The 18,426-nt window shown below is 53.6% G+C and overlaps 4 protein-coding genes across 4 annotated transcripts; 2 read left to right on the top strand and 2 right to left on the bottom strand.

Moving 5' to 3' along the window:
- The first annotated feature begins 1,796 nt into the window (after positions 1-1,796).
- GLOTRDRAFT_113979 (uncharacterized protein) lies at positions 1,797-7,153 on the top strand. The gene is made up of 7 exons (XM_007864084.1): positions 1,797-2,173; positions 2,234-2,344; positions 2,396-2,459; positions 2,520-3,095; positions 3,162-4,370; positions 4,425-6,673; positions 6,732-7,153. The coding sequence occupies exons 1-6, from the start codon at positions 1,914-1,916 to the stop codon at positions 5,070-5,072; spliced, it is 2,868 nt and encodes a 955-aa protein (XP_007862275.1). The 5' UTR covers positions 1,797-1,913; the 3' UTR covers positions 5,073-6,673; positions 6,732-7,153.
- Positions 5,362-8,368, bottom strand: GLOTRDRAFT_125535 (uncharacterized protein; the record flags this gene model as incomplete). The annotated part of the gene is made up of 3 exons (XM_007864083.1): positions 5,362-6,673; positions 6,732-8,265; positions 8,326-8,368. The coding sequence occupies 3 exons, from the start codon at positions 8,366-8,368 to the stop codon at positions 5,362-5,364; spliced, it is 2,889 nt and encodes a 962-aa protein (XP_007862274.1).
- Positions 8,369-8,697: 329 nt separating this feature from the next.
- On the bottom strand, positions 8,698-14,956 carry GLOTRDRAFT_70472 (HSP90-domain-containing protein; the record flags this gene model as incomplete). Its single annotated transcript, XM_007864082.1, has 25 exons — positions 8,698-8,959; positions 9,014-9,251; positions 9,307-9,393; positions 9,454-9,558; positions 9,616-9,668; positions 9,727-9,872; positions 9,924-9,956; positions 10,015-10,277; positions 10,340-10,479; positions 10,550-10,699; positions 10,757-10,983; positions 11,034-11,259; positions 11,317-11,426; positions 11,482-11,525; positions 11,577-11,743; positions 11,793-11,807; positions 11,866-11,903; positions 12,511-12,570; positions 12,623-13,123; positions 13,173-13,206; positions 13,283-13,682; positions 13,734-14,103; positions 14,154-14,732; positions 14,787-14,866; positions 14,914-14,956. The coding sequence occupies 25 exons, from the start codon at positions 14,954-14,956 to the stop codon at positions 8,698-8,700; spliced, it is 4,371 nt and encodes a 1,456-aa protein (XP_007862273.1).
- A 777-nt stretch (positions 14,957-15,733) lies between these two features.
- GLOTRDRAFT_103263 (MFS general substrate transporter) lies at positions 15,734-18,228 on the top strand (the record flags this gene model as incomplete). The annotated part of the gene is made up of 17 exons (XM_007864081.1): positions 15,734-15,832; positions 15,892-16,000; positions 16,089-16,139; positions 16,195-16,361; positions 16,413-16,459; positions 16,519-16,541; positions 16,600-16,800; positions 16,856-17,050; positions 17,103-17,184; positions 17,234-17,289; positions 17,349-17,381; positions 17,433-17,510; positions 17,561-17,633; positions 17,695-17,799; positions 17,864-17,895; positions 17,946-18,027; positions 18,087-18,228. 17 exons carry the CDS (start codon positions 15,734-15,736, stop codon positions 18,226-18,228), a joined length of 1,575 nt encoding a protein of 524 aa, XP_007862272.1.
- Between the last annotated feature and the right edge of the window lie 198 nt (positions 18,229-18,426).

The following is an 18,426-nucleotide window of genomic DNA, read 5'->3' as shown; positions in this document are numbered from 1 at the left end:
GCCGTCCTAAACGCCATCACAGTGCCTTATCACGGTCATTCGCACGGCCGATAGACAGGATAGAGGTGTTTCTCCTACAGTGCTTTGCATAAGAAACTGAACATCGCATTTCCGCGCGCGTGTCCGGCCACTTAGAGTATCTTCAAGTCTGGACTAAGAGGGTCATATAGATGGAGCAAAATAAATTTTCATTGAAATCTATATAGCTGTGATACATGTGGCTGACAAGGTAGATATAAAAGTCAACAGTAAGGAAAGTTAATAAACCCTAACCCTAAAAGCACAAATCAAAAAATGTGCACAGTAGGAATTGAACTCTAGACGTCCAGTGCTGAATGCACGCCGCATAACCACTACACTAAAGAAGCGATGCATATCTTACACATTAAAAATATATCATGGCAATGTAATTGGCGTTTACTTAATACGGCTGGGTCCAGTTATTTTTAGTGACGCGGCCGGAGGGGTCGGAGGTCACATGATATTCTTCTCGAAAAGGTAATATTTGGTCATGTTTACGCGGGGGCGCAATAGCAAAGACGTTGCTCCGTAGAAGCCGGACGCCCAAGTATGGTAGATTCGGAGAATGACTTGAAGGCCGGTCACGCTAAGCACGCGACCGTGACAGATCGCGTCTTTCCGGAATACACTTGTCGCTTCTCCCGCGATTCCAAGTACATGAACTAACTGGAGACTGCTGCTGTATGCACTTTGTGTCGCTGTAAGAGGATATACCAGTACATCTATCTTAGTAAATTGAAGAGATGCGCCATCTGAATGCAATACCTAACTGGCAATGTCGACTCCAATGACTACGACTTCCATTGTTTCCGGTGGTACTTCCTTCTTCGGAATCCCTCGAATAACAGCATACGGAAAAAAGTCTTGTGTGCAGGATGAAGAACGATCTTCCTCCAGTGAACTATGGTTTGCGGATTCCATGCAGTGGTACGTGTATATGGCGTAGGTATCAGGTCCAACATGCGAGCTACTTCGTCAGCATGAGTCGGGCTTGGATTTGGGTCGATAGCCGTTTCTTCCTTTTCTAGAGTGCGCATACGCCCGAGCCAGCTGGGGCCAGCTCTTCTACCGACTGAGGACGCGGAACACATTGATAGCAATTGGGACACATGATTCGTGTACCCGCGACGCTCGTCTCGAAGGTCGCAGAAACTACCTTTTCTGAGTGGCGTGCACGCTGCCCCGATCTTCGCTGGCCAATAAGCTGGAACAATCCTTGTTACCCTGGTTGAATAGCTACATACCTTGGGAGCCACCGGCGAGTCAGCTTGGATCACTAACATGATCGCCCGGACAATGAATAGTTGCACCTTCCACCTTCAAGCTTCAAGATTGGTCCAGTCACGAAGTTGGTGCTAATACCTATGCCGAGAAATACCCGACGTATGAATTCAAGTCTGAGTGATATGCATGTCAATGTTTCGAGTCCCGGGCTTATGCCTCTGCAACAGTACACTTGGAGGTCTGTTATACTCTTCTTGCAGGCATCCAGTACAATTCAGCACTCCCTTCTCATAGAATACATATACACTAGGCTATTTCACTGACCGTCTCTTCGCCCGAGTTCAAGGGTAGCTAATATATAGCCTTCCTGGGACTAAAACTGCTCCCGGATGGAGCCAGAGCCCTATTTCGAGAGATGCACAGAGCAGAAATAGGTTTACGAAGTCATGAAACTTCCATATGTTTCGGCAGGCACTGCGCGACGTGCGAAAGGGAAGGTCGCGGAACGCAATGTTACACATGCAGCCTGAGCGCGTGGGAGGTCACCCCGCCGCGGGAGGACTGCCAACCACCTCCATCGATCCCTCTGGCAAACCGTGCCACTCTCTATTGCTCGTCGCGAGCTTTGGCTTGCTCAAGCCGCCCACGCTGAATCGTTTGCCAGTATTATGGCGAGGAGATGTTCGTTATGCCGTCTTACTCTCTCGCTATTCTTCGCTCTCTCGTGGCCGTGGTCTTCATGCGGGCAAACTATCTCTACGAATCTCCCTGTACCGCCGCTGCAATGGATTAATTTAACGCCACATCTATCGGGATCAGCCCCGCCGCCTCTTATGTACGCGTCCATTGGCTACGATGAGACAAGCCGTAGTCTTCTCATATTTGGAGGGGAGTCACAAGGAGGGTATCCTCAGCAACAAACATACCTGTGCGTCGCGTGTCGTTTCGTGGCCGTTTGTTCGTGCTGACTCTATGTGACATGGGTTAGCTTGAACTTGGATACTCTTACCTGGTCGCAGCCTACTGGTCCTGATGGACTCACTTCAGTCCCGTCCGCGAGGAGCGGAGCTATAGGTGGACTCGATTCGGGTGCCAGCTAGTGAGTAATACCTACCGTTCGTATCACATTTCCTCTTATCCCCCCCTTCAGTCGGCGCGGACACATTCTTATTGGAGGGAAGGATGCGAACGGCAATGGTCTCTCCGATGTGTGGGTAAGTCATGCCCGCAAGCTTCTCCTTGTCATCTCAGCTGACCAATGTGTTGTGACGCAGGAATTCGACTATGATTATAAGTTCTGGGCACAGGTAACTGTCTCCGGAGACGGGCCTTCCGCTAGAGGAGGTGCTTCTGGGGGGATAGACTTCCAAGTCAAACCCGTCTCCTCTCCAACGCTCCCAGCACCGAATACCACGTTTTATCTTTCCGGAGGATCAAGCGGAAGTAATCTGTACCCGCTATCGGAAGTATGGGAGCTGAACATCACCGGAACACTATCACCGAATGACCAGTCCGTAGTAGGGACTTGGCAGCGAGTGTCGGTGCACGATTCACTCACGCCTAAAATCTACCAAGGCGGGGCTGTAGTCGGCGACCAGATCGTATCAATTGGAGGTTGCAATTCCACGTCCGCGGACGACTCCTGCGCGCAACAGGACTCTTATGTTATCACCGCAGCTTCAGGCAATGTTATCGCGCCTAATGCTTGTCCAGCGCCTCGCGTAGGCCCAGCGGTTGTCGCGAATACAAATGGGGACTCTTCCTCCTTCAATTCCCAAGTCTTTGTATTGCTTGGTATTTTCAACGATACGCTTTGGAACGATGACGGAGGACTTCAGAAGGGCGAAGTTGTACGCACAGTCTTCTCCTAGCCTAAGGTCCAACTACTAACCGCTCAATCAAATTCCTTACTATAGGATGTTTTGGATATCAATGGGGGCACTTGGGCCCGAATATTGCCCTCTGGCGACCCTGACGTCAACCCGAACTTCCCTTCACCTCGCGAAGGCGCAGCGGCACTCTCATATAATGCTGCTCTCGTTGGTCCGAATCGTGCAGCCGCCTCGGATACTATCGTGTTCGGCGGTCGCGGCGTCTCGGGCAATTACACCAACGAAGTGTGGCTTCTGCGTGCATACAACGGCTCTATCACGCAGTCGAACCAACACTGGTCTGGATATGGGGACGGTGATCTGCAGAGCGGCGCTGGCGCGGATGGAACGGGAGTCACGATCCAGTACATGACGCGATGCGCTGTAGCACTGCAGTCTTCAGTGTCCAGTTACCCGACACCCTCGTCAGGTCCCGCTTCGCCAAGTTCTACATCCACAACGGCTACAAGGTTGGATACGTCTACGCTCCACAAGCTTTTGCCACCCCTTTCCTTGGGACTGCTGACCATTGGCGTCCTGGCCTATCGCCTTTCTTCGCCTGCGTTAGGGTCTCAAGCAAATGACCAGCACGTCGCATTATTCTATGGCGGCACTCTGCTAACTGTGCTCTCATGGGGTATTGGCATCGGCGGTCTCGTTGTGGCCTTCACGTCCCAGAAGGCCCTGGCTGTAGGCCTCATGAAAAGGTCCACTCATGGACCTGTACTGACGACCGCTCATGGACGCGCGGGTATTGCCCTATTCCTTTGTCTGTATGGACTTGTACCCTTGTTGATGGCGGTGTACGCCGGGTGGCGATATTCCCATCGACATTCACCTCAAGGTGAATCTGATTCTCCGGAAGTTCCAACCGGAGGTAGAGCCCGCTCACACTCCCGGGATACCGCCGAGAAGCTCAATAGCCCTGGAGCTGAGACGCCGCCTCTCAGTGGCCGCTCGACACCAGGGGTTGGTCATCACAAGAGGCTCCACTCTTGGGGTGGCCAAGGCTTATTCCCTGCGCTTAGAGGGCGATCTGGGAGGCGTTCCAGCGAAAGCCATGCGGATACAGTGACTTCATCTGGACCTCAACGTTCCTTCGAGGTGGTGAACCGTCCCAATCGCCCTCGCCATTCCAGTGGCAATAGCCTCTCGCCGTTCTCAAACGATCCGAATTATCAAAGGGTCCCGATTGCTCCCCGTAGCTTATCAGACCTTAGCTGGCTGGAGCGACGGAGGAGCCTCAATGCGGTTGTAAGTGTTCTACTTGCTTTGTTGGCTTCTGGATGCTCACCAAAGTCCCTCCAGGGAGAGCTGGACTACGCTCTAAGCCAGTTAGGTGGTGGCGCTGCATCGACCCCGGTCACGGCCGATATTCGGAGTACAAATGGACTCATGAACGCCTCAGGTGCTGTAGACCAGTTCCAGGTCCAGAGCATGCCGCCCGCATTTGAGATCCTCATACGACTCCTTTTCCACCTTTCTTTGCTTGGACTCCTTATCTTGACATTGGTCGCGTTGTGGTATTATGCACCTATTGCCGGGTTTGCGATATTCGTTGCATGGACTGCAATATTCTACGGCTTGCTGCTTATTCTATCATGGAGAGGAAGACCACGGGGTTCCGTTCTCACTGTTGTTCTAGCTCGTCTTCGCGGAGAGCAGACCGTGCCCTCTACACCCTCTCGTCCAGCCTCGAGTTTCGCTTTGGATCAGTATCCGTTCCCTACTGCGGATCCTCGCGGCCCATATATCCATCAACCTCAAGTATGGTCTGCGACGGAGGACTACGCAAGCATGTCCCACGCAGGCCCTCGTAGTACGGAGGAAGGGTACGATGACGATGACGAAGATGAAGATACCCGACAGCGGAGAATTGAAGACGAGATGGCCAGGAGGGAAGTATCCATCGTCACTGTTCCTAAACGGAGGCTATGGATCACAAATCCCTCATGACACCCCACCATCGACTGCTGTCTTTCTCTACATTCACATGCATTTTATAGGCGAGGTCTCATTACTACATTGCCATCAACACACAGCATTACCTCTCATTTATTTAGCATAGATCTATGCGGACACTTCTTGCCGCTGTACTTCTTGTGTGTATTACAGTAATATTAGAGGATGCTGTAATGGTATTGTATGGTACATGCGTGGAGACATAGTCCCAGAGCGACGACTCAGTCCCAGGAACCTGTGGATGAATGCAATAGTCCCGAAGCTTGCCAAAAAATATGAAACACTACTCTGGCCCTTCTACCGCAACATCATGCCTCCACTTATCGACTCGATTAAGTTTTGCTGCATCATGCAGAGGTGCTGGAGGGGGTGGTGAAGTTACGGGCATGGGAGGCATCATCATTTGTGGCATCGATGGAGCGAAGAAACCGGATCCCATGCCCATGCCCATCATAGGAGGTGTGAAGAACATGGAACCCGTCATCTGCGCCTGCATCATCATCTGCTGCTGCTGTGCCATCATATTGTACTGGGTTCTCCGTTGGCGCTCGGGATGGAGAGCCAAGGGTCTTTCATCGTCATCATCGTTACCCTTGTTAGACATGGAGGACAGTCCTAACGGAGGTAACGAAGGAGGTAAAACGGACGCGCGAAGACCCAGAGGCTTGTCATCGTCGTCATCGCCACCATTCGAATTGGCTGCTGTGGAAGGCCTTGGCGACAGCCCGCCAGGAGTGGAGATGCCTTTCGTCAGCAATTTCGACAGAGGCCGATCTTCCTCTGAGTCGCTCTCAGGAGGGCGCGCAGTTAGTCTCTGGGAGGGGAGGCGTAACGTTGCAGCAAGAGGAACATCCTCGTCGTCACTATCATCAGCCTTACTCTCGAAAATCTCCGGACGACTGTTCTTCCGAGGACGGAATCGCGGTCCAGTGCCGGTGGTTCTGATAGGGCCTGCTTCTTCATCTGACGCCCATCCTGTATTATCACCACGAACGGACTGCGCCACCGGCGCTTGGCCAACCTCACTCCCGCTATCGGAGTCGCTATCACCATCATCACCGTCGTCGTCCACTGGCGGAGGCGCACGCCGAGTCGTCGCGGATGGGATATCAGGCAGCCGAGGGGGAGAGGCGGACGTTCGTATGACAGGACTTGCAGGTTCAGCTGGTGACGGGGAAGGCGAAAGACCCTGTGGCGCATCAACAGCTTTTCCTTTGCCCTTCCTCTTCTTGGAATGTTTAGCGTCCTCGGCCTCCTCGCGCTTCCTCCGCTCTTCAGCTTCGGCCCGTTCCCGCTCTTCGATTTCTTTCAATTTCGCCATCTCCCGCTCCCAGAGAGTATCCACGCCGAATACAGACCGACTCTTGGGCATTCGTACGTCCAGAGCGGGCCCTGGCGACAACTTCTTGTCGTCGTCGAAGCTGAGCAAAGGTTGGCCACCGGCGGAGTTCCTGCGTTGAAGAGCAGGCTCGGAATTGAAGGAGTTCATATGCTGAGAAGTCGGTCTTCCAAGGGAAGCAGGGTCTATCAGCGTACTAGATCGGTGCATGGAACCGCGCGCCATCATGGACGGCCTCTCATCACCAGTAAACACCCTATAATCGCACACTGAGTGTAAGTAACCGAATAGAACTGATAGCACAGTCGCCTTACCGCTGTCTGCTGCGCATTTCTGCCTTTCGTGCCTCCAGATTGTCTATGAGACTTGTCCCAAAGAGCTTGCCGGGAGGCCTTCTAGGCTGGTTAGACTCAGGCTCGGGCTCAGTAACAACCGGCAAAGGGATCTCAGGTTCCTCCAGCACCGGGGTGGGGAGTGCAACCTGCTGTCCATCCTCGGTAGCACGAGGGAGCTGCGATTCGATATCTGCATAAGCAACATCTCTCTGGCCATCTACCATGAGCGAGTTTCGGAAGGTCAACTGCGATAAGGTCAAGCTCGTGCGAGGATTCGGAGTAAATGAGTTGGAGGCGATGGGGGCGGATGGCTGGATGGGCGATAAGACACCCGAGACCCGTCGAGAGGCCCGAGCACCGGGCGGCAGCGGACGCCCATCAGTACTGAGCTCGAAACCGTCCTTGGACCTGACTGGCGGTGGCCCGGATTTCATAGGCATGGTGCCCTGGAGTGGACTAGGCATGACGAGGACTTTGGGGCGCATGAGATCCCACTTGGAGTAGCGGCGCTCTTGGTTGCGCTCCATACCGCTGGGTGCCACGGAAACTGCATCGTCGCGATTAAGTAGTGCCTGAGTGCCCCAAGACGCGTTTGACATGGTGCGTGCATGTGCCATGGCCTTCGGATCGAACCGAGATGAACGTGACGGGGAAGGAGGGCGTACTGCGAACGGACTGTTCTCGTCATTGAGAAGTGCTTTGGAAGCCATGGTAGCCATTGTGCCGTGCGACGTCGTGCGACCATGCGCACCCGGGCCCCGTGGATAGTATACCGAGCCTCTGTCTGGCGAGGGAAGCCGCGGTATGTTATTGAGTTCGTCGGTAGACTGGGATGGGAATGGAACCGAGTGCAGTGGAGGGGTTGTGGGCATATTCGCTATCAACGCATGATGCGACACGGCGCGTTCATGTGTAGGTCGCGGTGAATCCGTCTTACGTTCAGGGAAGTCGAGAGGGGATCCAAATGACGCCCTCCTAGGCATATCGGGTCTCATATTAGACTTGGACTCGAGGAACGCACCTCCTTCTCCGAAACCGTCTAGTCCGCTCACGCTCATTGATCTGGAGCCTGAGGGGACTGGACGACGAGACGGCCCAGCCGAGTTTTCCTCAAGCTTCACTGGATGAGGGTTTGGTAGCACATCTGACTTGGCCTTTGCAGCAGATTTCTTGGGGGCCTTCTCCTTCTTGATAAATGCGTCCAATCCCCATGATGCGAGATCAATATCCAAATCCTCTTCATGCTCGGGCTCATGCTCCGGTTCAACTTCCTCCTCTGCCGCCCCAAAAGGATTCCGCAGCGCGTCCATAGAGCCACGGGACCTCCTATTATCCATAGCAGACTCGCGTCCGCTAACGCTGCCAGCTTCGCTGGGCAATGCAACGCCCAGGTAGTCGGTGCTCTTACGAGACCCGGGACGGGGGGCATTATTGCGGCGAAGGTGGGCAAATATGGCGCTGTCATGAGCTGAACGGAAGGGAGCGTTGGGATTGCTTGGATCGTTGTCATATTCTGCCGATACAGTAGACAGGTCAGCGCGTCATTCCTCGGTACAACGAACGGATATCGCACCTATAAGGGCTGCTGCAAGCTGCAGACGGGAGAAAGCAGTCATCGTAAAGAGCAGTCAAGGACTGCGGGTGAGTGTCAAGAATAAGATGGGTATAATGCACCGGAGCGCATGGGTACGGGTCTCAAGAGCTTGTAACGGCCTCGTTATTAGGGCCGAGCCAGTAACATCCAGCGCCACGTGTCCCGGACCGAAATAGTCCTCCATGCACTGGAAGGTTCAGCCTGCAGTTTGGCGTTCTCCAGGCTCGCGAGGATACGAGCAATATTGTCCATGTCTGTTATGTATTTCCTCTTTCCCAGTCGATAGAATGGAGTCAAATGTAGCGTCCTATAATTTAACACAAAGATCCCAATTTACTTCACATTTTCCCTTTACAGCTCGTCATGGTGGACAGGATTCCCCTCCTCGTCAATCTCCTCCATCATAATCTCGACCTTGTCCTTCAAATGCTCAGGCAGCTCAACACCAACCTTCTCCGGATCCTCGAACTTCAATGGGATTTGTCCATGGTCGGGTATATCGGGAGGCAAGCTAGGGTCCACGGGGGGAGCAGGCTTCACACTGTCGTCGGCTTGCGCTGTCTCCGACACGCCTAGTGATCGCCTGAGGACCCGATCTACGCGCTTGAAAAACCTACCAAGATTTATTTGTCAATTTTCTTGTAAATGCGGCGACTATAATACTTACTCGTTCGAGTCGGGTACGTCGAATCCAGACCGTACGAGTGCTCCGTCGATGAGGATTGACGTCACCTCCCTGAGGTCCTCCTCAGCCTCGATATCGCGCTCTTCGTCTTCCGATGGCAGCTGCTCGACCCGACGGAGAAGGCCTTCAATCAGAGGAGATCGGGGGTTGATCTCCAGCAGTCTCTGCTTCTTCGCGAACTCGAACATCGGGTTCTGGGCCTGTTTGCTGTTCGATGCACCTGTCATGAACTTGATGAGCAGGAAGAAGCAAAGGTTCTTTGTAGCAGTACGCACTCATCATTTTCTGAACATTAGCAGTATAGCCAAACTTGTCTGCGACGATAGCACACGGGCTCGTCACCAGGCGATTCGAAATCACCACTGTCCCGACAGTGAGTGATCAGCACACATCTCGGCCACAACAGCAGCACAGCGGCGTACCATCACGAACTAGGTCCTGGGCCTCCTTCTTCAGGTAATCGAGCAGAGGCTTGAAGCGCTCTTTCAATATCTCTTGTTGCTCCTTCTCGTCTTCAGGGTCAGAGTCTGCGAGGAGGCAAGTTGAGTTCCCTGCGGGGCCATGCACACAAATTCGACACTCACCCTCGTCTCCAAAGACCAAGCCTGCTTTCGCCACATCGTGGAACGGCAGGCCCCTAGTAAGGGTACCCGTCAGCTCGTAAAACAAAAATGCAGCGACCTGGCATGGCTCACTTCCAGCGCTTCATGTTCTGAACAAGGATCTCGTCCAGCGGCTCGTTCAATAACAAGACCTCGTACCCCCTCGCCGTCAACTTCTCCACGAAGACACTATCGGCCAAGGCTTTGGTGGACTTCCCAATATCCGCGAGGTAGAAGATCTGAGAGAACTTGTCAGCAAAAGCAACCCCCGAACACCCGCGCAAACAAACCTGATTCTGGCCCTTCCTCTTATTCTCAAGGTACTATACCCATCCATAAATCAATCAACCTCTCACACATACAACAGCGCGCACCACCTACCTCATCCAACGACGTCCGTTCCCGCTGGTTACTCGCAAACCTCGCCAGCGCCGCCAGCTTCTCCCTGTTCTTCACATTCTCCGCCGCGCCGAGCTTGAGCACCGTCCCGTACGCCTCCTGGACCTTGTCGAACTTCTCCGGGTCCTCCTCTGCGAGCTTCGTGAGCATCTGGATGATGTGCCGCAGGATGATGGAGCGGATCTGCTTGAGGAATTTCGTGGACTGCAGGGTCTCGCGGGAGACGTTCAGCGGGAGGTCCTCGGCTACGTGCGAGTAAACTGATTAGGACAGATGATGCGGAAGGAAGAAGGCGGGGGCGATTAACCGTCGATTATTGCTTTGACCCAGCTGGCCCACTTCGGCAGGCTATCTTCGCCCAGATCATTCGTAATAAAAACGCGCTTGACCATCAACCTGAGGTCTTTAGAGCTGCCTTGCACTGGTTGTTGCCAGAACGACTCATCCCTGGATCGAGAAGGGTATAACGCCCTTCGTCAATCATCGTACGGCAATCAGCATTAGACGGCACACTTACAATCGCGAAGGAATGTATATGATAGCCCTGAAGGAGACGCCGGACCCGGAGTCACCGGCAAAGTGGTGCCACGCCAGGGGCTTTTCGTAGTCCTTGAACGTAGCCTGGTAGAACCGCTCGTACTCGTCCTCCGAGACGTCCTTCGGGTCCCTGGATACCCCTCAGTTTAAGTCATACACCGTGATCACAGAGCGACTCAGTACTCACCGCATCCAGATCGGCGGTTCGGGGTTCAGCTGCACCCACTCCTCGACGGTGACGGTCTTCGTCTTGGGCGCCTTCTTCTCCTCCGGCTTCTCGTCTTCCATGACGGCCTCGTCCTCGTCGTCCTTCTCCGGGACGGGCTTCTCAGACTCTTCATCTTCGACGGGGACTTCCTCCGTTCTCTCCGTCAGGAGATAGATGGGGAATGTCGAAGAGAACGACGAGTGTTTCTGACTGCTGCCTCGTGAGCTCTAACATGAAGGCTATTCAATAAGGGTACGCACACGAGGTCCATGATAGTCTTCTGGTCGAGGTACTCCGACGCATCTTCCTTCAGTACGAGCGTAATCTCTGTCCCTCTCCCGAGCGTGTTCCCTCTTGGATCGGGGTACGTCTCGAAGGAGCTGTCATCTGCGGAGGAGCTGAAGACATTTTGCGTAGGGTTAGGGTTCTTGGCGGACTTGGGCGGAATGGAGGACACGTAGACACGGTCTGCGACCAAGAAACTATAGAAGTAGTCAACGGAGATATTCAAGTCATGTAGATTGATAGAAGAACCGTACCTGCTGTAGAAACCAAGACCGAAGGCGCCGATGAGGTTGCCCTGCCCAGTCGTGTCTGAAGTCTCGGCCCGCGCGAGGAAATCAGACGTGCCGGATTTCGCCAAGGTACCCTGCACGTGTAGCCGTATTCAGAGAGATTCGCAGAGAGAACATCACAGTACATACCAGGTTCGTGGTGAGCTCTTCCGGTGACATACCAATACCGGTATCTGTAGGGGGGATGATACGCCGTCGCCGCTAAGGCAGTCGAGGGCACTCACCAGCGATGATCAACCTTCCACCTGAACCATCGGGGTTCTTGACTGTCTTGATGGTGATATTCAGACCGTCAGCACCATAGTTGATCGTCGGGTCAGTTAGTGCCGTGAGACGCAGCTTCTCCAAAGCGTCGTTGGCGTTCGATATCAGTTCACGGATGAATATGTCGCTGTAGAGAAATCAAGTAGCTGTATTGATCACCGGCCGACCCGACGCACCGATGCGAATATAGACTGGCGGTACAAGGATGGTGAGTACATAGCTACCACGACGGAAGGCCTGTGCTGCTACCTGTTTATGACGATCTTGCGCAAACGAGCAACATCACTCTGTACAAGTGTTTAGCCCGCTAACGTGCGACCAGTCATATATAACACACCTGATAGCTGTGTTTCTCCTTGGGGACAGCAGGCGAGTCCAAGTCCGGGACGTCCTGCGCGCAGGCACAGGACGCCAGCAGACCGAGCGACACGAGCAAGGGCCGGATGAGTCGCATGTCGGACGAGAGCACCGAGCTCTGACCAGCTAATTATTTTGCAGATATACGTGCGAAGGAGAGAACGCGCTGACGTGTCAGAAACTCGGACGCGGGTGGACGTGCTGGTCACGGTACCGAGAAGCTCACGGCATGATCGATGTCCAGTGCTGGCCACGTGGAAACAGCGCTTCTCATCACAGATCGCATCACAGATCTCTCAGATTCGTCCGGAATCTTCGAGACCAGATCTTCATTGGCCGCCACAGAACATACGGGGGACCATTATCGAGTAGATATGCCAAAAGAAATTAACTACAAAACAAATGTGCAGACCATTAATGCGAGTGCTCCGGTACATGCACCGACAACTTTGGTGCCGACAGTCCCGCAAGATAGTCCTGAAGATACGTGGTCAGTCTTCTTGCGATGCATGACATAGGAAACTTGAGCGTACTCACCCTGACCCAACGCTCGCGCTGTTCTGGTACATGGTCAAACATATTATACCTTTTGTCATTCTGCAAGTGACCGTCAACACTGGCATCACAAACAATCATCGTCCGAACATACCTTTAGGACCTTCTCGATCTCTCTGATATCAATCGTCTTCGCCAGTGCCTTCAGATCCGCAGTCCCCCCGCCGCCCTCACCCTCATCCTCCTCAAGCGGGTCCGCCTTCACCCCGCCGTCCGCCCCTTCCCCACCCATGTTCTTCAACCGTCCCCAGAACTCCACAAAGGCATTCTCGTGCAGCATAGCATCGAACGCGGCGCGCGCCTCCGTATTTCGCTCGCGCTGCCACTTCTCATACTCGTGCTGCAGTGCTTGCGAGTCAAACCCAAGTTTTGCTGCGGGCAACGACGATAGCAGTGAGTCAACGGGCAGATCCGAGAAGGATGTCGATAGGGATGGAGAGTGTGATGCGAAGAGCGCATGCAGGTTGTCAAGATGCTTGGCACGTAGCCGTCCGATATGTGAATGGAAGAGGTGCAGCTGTTGGTTGTAGGGAAGCGGGGACCGGGTGAACCGCGGGTCGATCTTCAGCTCCGGCAGTGCCTGCTCCCATGTCATCTGCGAAGTAGATGTCAGTCAACTGCCCGACCATCAGCTTGTATCATACCTGTGGGTCACGTATAGCATCAACCAGCATAGTCCTATTTAGTAAAAGAACGAGCACTGTTGAGCGCCCCACCTAATAGTGGCAGTCCTCTTAAAAAACAACGGGCGCACCTAAACTCCCGTTCCCCCTCTTCCATCGTCAAGCCCATCTTCGACCGATTGATATCCGCCTCGAGCTTGGTCCGCTCCGCCTTTACTCTCTCCTCCCTTTCGCGCACGGCCCTCTCCTTCTTTTCCCGTTTCTCCTGCTCCTTGTCCTCGGCACTCTTTTCCTCTTTCACCTCACCGTTTTCGGTCGACGCATCTTTAGCTTGCTCACCTACGCCCTGGGCTTTCAAGAACGTCTTGAATAGCTCCTCTCGGAGCGAAGAAGACCCCACAGCATCATAACGAGGGTCGCTGTACAGGTGCTTCTTAACTTCCTTCCAGTCAGCCCCAGGTTTTGCGCGCCCGCTCTCCTTCAGCAAGGAAAAGAAGTCTACTTCAGCTTTTTGAGCAGCAGCGCGTTTCTCTGCAACGACAACGTAAGTCAGGTTCCGGACGAAGCAATACGGGCACTCACTTTCTCCAAGCTCCTTCAAATACTCCCTAAACTTCTTCTCCCGCTCCCTGTCGTCCCTTCCCCACCCCCAAAACCGCCTGTCCTTCTTCCACTGCCTTCGGAAATCCGACCAGCTCGTGCGTGTGCTCTTCACCTCCTCGCGCAGCAGGCGCTCGTACGCCTCGCGCGGGTCCGCGGTCTCCTTCTCCTTCCTCACCTGCGACTCGCGCAGCTCGCGCAGCTCGCGCGCGCGGTCGCGGCAGTACTCGTCGAACGCTTCCCGCCTCGCGGAGACAGACGACAGGAGGACGTACCGCGGGTCAGAGATGAAGATCGGAAGCGCAGTGTCCCAGGGCATGAGCGGGTTGATGTCCTTTTCGCGGAGCAGGGTCTGTACCGGAGTGAGTAACGCGTAGAGATCGCGATGGGTATGCTGCGCACCTTGAACAGTGCCTTGGCTTCCTCGATGGAGAGGTCCACCTTCTCGGGCATGTTCAGCTGAGGCAAGGCTTGCTTGGCTCTCTCCGCTTCCTCTGCCTCCGCTTGCTTCCTAGCCTCCTCCGCCTCTTTCCTCTTCCTCTCCTCCTCTTCCGCCTCCGCCGCCAACTGCGCTGCTGCCTCACGCTGCCACTCCTCTTCTTCGCTCTCCTCCTCGCTCTCCTCCTCTTCGTCCTCTTCCTCCACCTTCGCCTTCTTCGTGATCACAACCTCGTCCACAGGGACCGGCTCCTCCGCCTTGCGCTTCGCCGCCTCCTGCACCTCCTTCTTCACGCGCTTCACCTCCCTCGCCTGCTCGTTGTCCCTCTCCCTCTCCTTCTTCCCACCCTTAGCATTCGCATTCGCCGGAGACTGCGTCCCCTCCTTCTCCAGCGCCGCGACGGCCTCCTTGATCTCCTCCGGCACCGTCCACACGCTCCGCTTCTCGACCCTGTGCGTGTAGAACACGTTCCCCTCCGTCGTCGTCACGCGGATCCAGTCAGTCCCGGGTATAGGCACTTTTTTCGCGGGCTTTTCCTTCTTCTTCGGGGGTTGCGCTTGTAGCGGCACTGGCACTGGCATCTGCCCCGGGATGACGGGGAACGCAACGGGCATGGGGCGGACGTAGGTTGATTCTTTTGTGAACGCATTGTAGTAGTATGGCTGGCCTCCGGGACCTGCAACTCGTTAGACGAAGATATGGCAAGCAGCAGAAAGCACGTACCTACATGTTCAGTCCAGCCCGGAGGTAGAGGCGGGGCGGCCATCGGAACAAAAGGGGGGACTGGCATAGGTGGGCTCGCCATTTGCAGATACACGCTGTATACAAGCGAATTCGAGGCAGAACGGAGCGGTGAAGGGATAATTGCGCTGTGGCAATAGAGTGACGTCGGTACTAGTTACCGGACTGTGGCAAAATAGGTAGACTGGGAGGCTGTGCCATTGATGGGGAACCAGGCCTCGCTCTGATTGGCTGTCAACGCCCCCAACGTTCCTGCACTCGGTTCGATGCAGTCGACTCTGCGAGCTGAGCGATACGTAGGTCCACAATTACTACAGTCTCTCAGTTGCATGACTCGTCCAATCAAATATAGGAACATTGTCGGATAGTTATACGGTGTCACAAGCTTTCCTACGTTTGGGAAAGGGCAACTATGAATAGCATATCTGGCAAACCGGCCAGTGAACATCGCACACCCCATAGTCAGCTGTGAATGCTGAGGGACCCCTTATCAGTTTGCCTTTTTCTGCGCTATACGTATGCTCAGTATAAAAAACTGGATAGCTACTGCGCTTCTTGCGCATCAGGTGAGTATCCAAAGTGGACATTTCTCGCGTGGAGTGTCTCTGACTGCATGTAACAGTAATGTAAGACTTGGCTTGGCGCTTCGCAAGAAAGATCCTCAAGGTACGAGGTCCGCCCCACATCCGAGTGAAAATTCGACTTCTGATTCCCAACGTCTATGAATACTACGCCCCACGGCCGTGTGTAGGTATAAGTAGCCCAATGTGCACAAAACACACTGGAGGGGGATCTGTTTGCCATGGTTTCTTCCCATCCCGAGGACAAGGCGAAGCAGGCAGCTCTGACCAAGCGGGTGCTTTGGAAGTTCGACTCGCATATACTACCACCCCTGGCTCTTGTACGCTATTCATAATACTTCTCCGCTCTCTACTGACCGTTATTCACTCGCGACCAAAGGTGTGGCTAGCCAATTTTCTTGACCGGTCGAATGCCGGCAATGCGAGGATTGTTGGCCTTGAGAGCGATATACACTTGGTCGGCAATCAATTCAATATTGCGCTGACGGGTAAGTCTACGTGAGCTGAAACAAATAACCCGCTGAATTTATGTCCTTCTTAGTTTTCTACGCCACGTATGTATCCGGGTATACTCAGTCGGTTCCACATCCACTAACTTCCTATCAAGCTATGTCGCCGTGGAACTACGTGAGTCTAGTCACAAGCGTTGTCGACTGCCCACAGGTAACTGAGCATATCACAGCTTCCAACTGGATTATCAAGAAAGTTGGCCCGACACGATGGCTCCCCTTCCTGGTGTGCGCCTTCGGCACGGTGACGACGCTGAGCGGCCTCGTTCAGAACTTCGCCGGTCTAACGGCCATTCGCGTCGTACTCGGGATGTGCGAAGGAGGTCTCCTTCCGGGCATGGTATGTTTATTAGCCAATCTCGTGCAAATCTACGCTCAACTGAAGAGACAGGTGTTATACCTCTCCACCATTTACCGGCGGCATGAATTACAATTGCGGTGAGAGAATTCAAAGAATACACTACACGGAATGTGCTCAGTCTGCACACTTCATCCAGTATCAGTGTCTTCTATGCTGCTGGTGCGCATTCTCCATGGTAGTTATGCCACTGGAGACAATTGCTCATGCGTGATCTTAGTATCTTTGTCCGGAGCCTTCGGAGGTCTGCTGGCTACCGCCATCATAAAGATGGACGGAGTCGGTGGACTTGCAGGATGGCGCTGGATCTTTATCCTGGAAGGACTCGGATCTGTCATAGCCGGTCTAATATGTGCAGCGGTGCTTCCCGTCAGCATCGAGTCTGCGAGATTCCTGACAGAGGAAGAACGTGCCTTTGCTCGTGAGCGTGTTCCCTCTATAATTATGTTAGGACAAAATACTAATGTATCACGCAGTGAACCGCTTCCATAGATCGAACGCCATTATGAACAGCGTCTCCGCGGTGAAACCTTCGGAAGACCTTGCCTTATCTGCGCCAGACCCCGAGAAGAGCACTTCAGAAGACAAGACTCACCCGGATCAACTCCGGGTAGCCGAGGTCCCGATTTACTACGACGAAGAGCAATTCGAGTGGCGGGAAGTAGTCCGAGGTAATTACCGCAGCCCTAGGAAAGGGGCGAAAGTTCTGACAACGTGATGCAGGGCTCACGGAGATACAAGCTTGGTTCACCGGGTTGGCGTTCTTAGGTTTGAATGTTGGCTTCTACTCCTTTTCCCTCTTCTTGTAAGCGCTCGCCCCACGATGCCCTTGCGCTCGACTCATAATCCTCCAGGCCGACGATTGTCACCGGTCTGGGATATGAAGGCGCGTCCGCTCAACTGCACACCGGTATACATTTTTGGTCACGCTTATAGCTCGGAAGTCACACCTCACACCATGCATTCCAGTCCCTCCCTACGTCCCCGCCGTCGTCCTCACAAGTAAGCACTGTAGTGAGAGGCTTCATTAGTGTGACCTGATTTCTTGGTCAGTCTTCGTCGCTTTCCTTAGTGACAGATTCAAATGGCGAGGACCATTCATCCTCATCTGTCTGCCAGTGGCTATGGCAGGTAACCTTCATTTACCTTGTCACTAGTACCCCACGCTGAAGAAATTCTAGGTTATATCATCGCGATCGCCGCCCAAACAAATGAAGCTCGATACGTAGCAGTATTCCTTATCGCTGCTGGAATGTACGCGATCTCAGTACATATCTCTCTCGGTATACTCATGTCGAGTGTAATCTTCCAATAGTTATCCATCCGCTCCTTGCATACTGTCAATCCTTCCGAACAACTGTGGGGGCCACTATAAGAGGGCCACCGTCACCGCGCTGCAATTAGCGATCGCGAACACTGGGTAAGCTGAAATTACTTTCGGATTATAACATCGAGGATCTCATGCCAGCCCGCGATCATCCCAGAGGTTTCATAGCGACCTTCGCTTACACGTCTGGTATGTATGAGCAATTAAAGTTGCCCGAAATCCCTGATATTGTTTTGTAGACGAGGCGCCGAAATATATTCGCGGGCATAGTATCGCCTTGGCCTTCGTGATTATGGCCTGGTTGTTCATCGCAGCAAACGTGTACGCCAATCCGCTCCACTACTGGTCTGCTGTGAGCTTACACCATATCACGTACCTAGCTTATTTTGCATCCATGAAAATCGGGCACGGCAGGGCGGCGCCAGAGACGATAACCTCCGTATGTATGAAGAATTGCTGGAATCAGGCCGGACGAGAGCACCCATTGGTGACAGGCACCCACAATTCAGGTTCACTCTATGAGAGGTTTTAGACCGTGGGGAAGACTGTGTTTACCTTCAACGGGCGGTATGGCATGTAGGGTACACGGTTATGCAAATACGGAAGAGCAGGAGCTAGCAAAGAAATTCGAAAATGCAGAGTGAAGATGCTATTAGATATACATTGCGGAAAATTTGTATAGATCGTGCATGTATGGGACGTACTGCAGGGCAGATAAAT

The sequence above is a fragment of the Gloeophyllum trabeum genome (genome assembly GCF_000344685.1).
Source record: "Gloeophyllum trabeum ATCC 11539 unplaced genomic scaffold GLOTRscaffold_00002, whole genome shotgun sequence".
Lineage (NCBI taxonomy): Eukaryota > Fungi > Basidiomycota > Agaricomycetes > Gloeophyllales > Gloeophyllaceae > Gloeophyllum > Gloeophyllum trabeum.
Note: the sequence above shows the minus strand (reverse complement) of the source record. Positions and strands in the feature narration are given on the sequence as shown.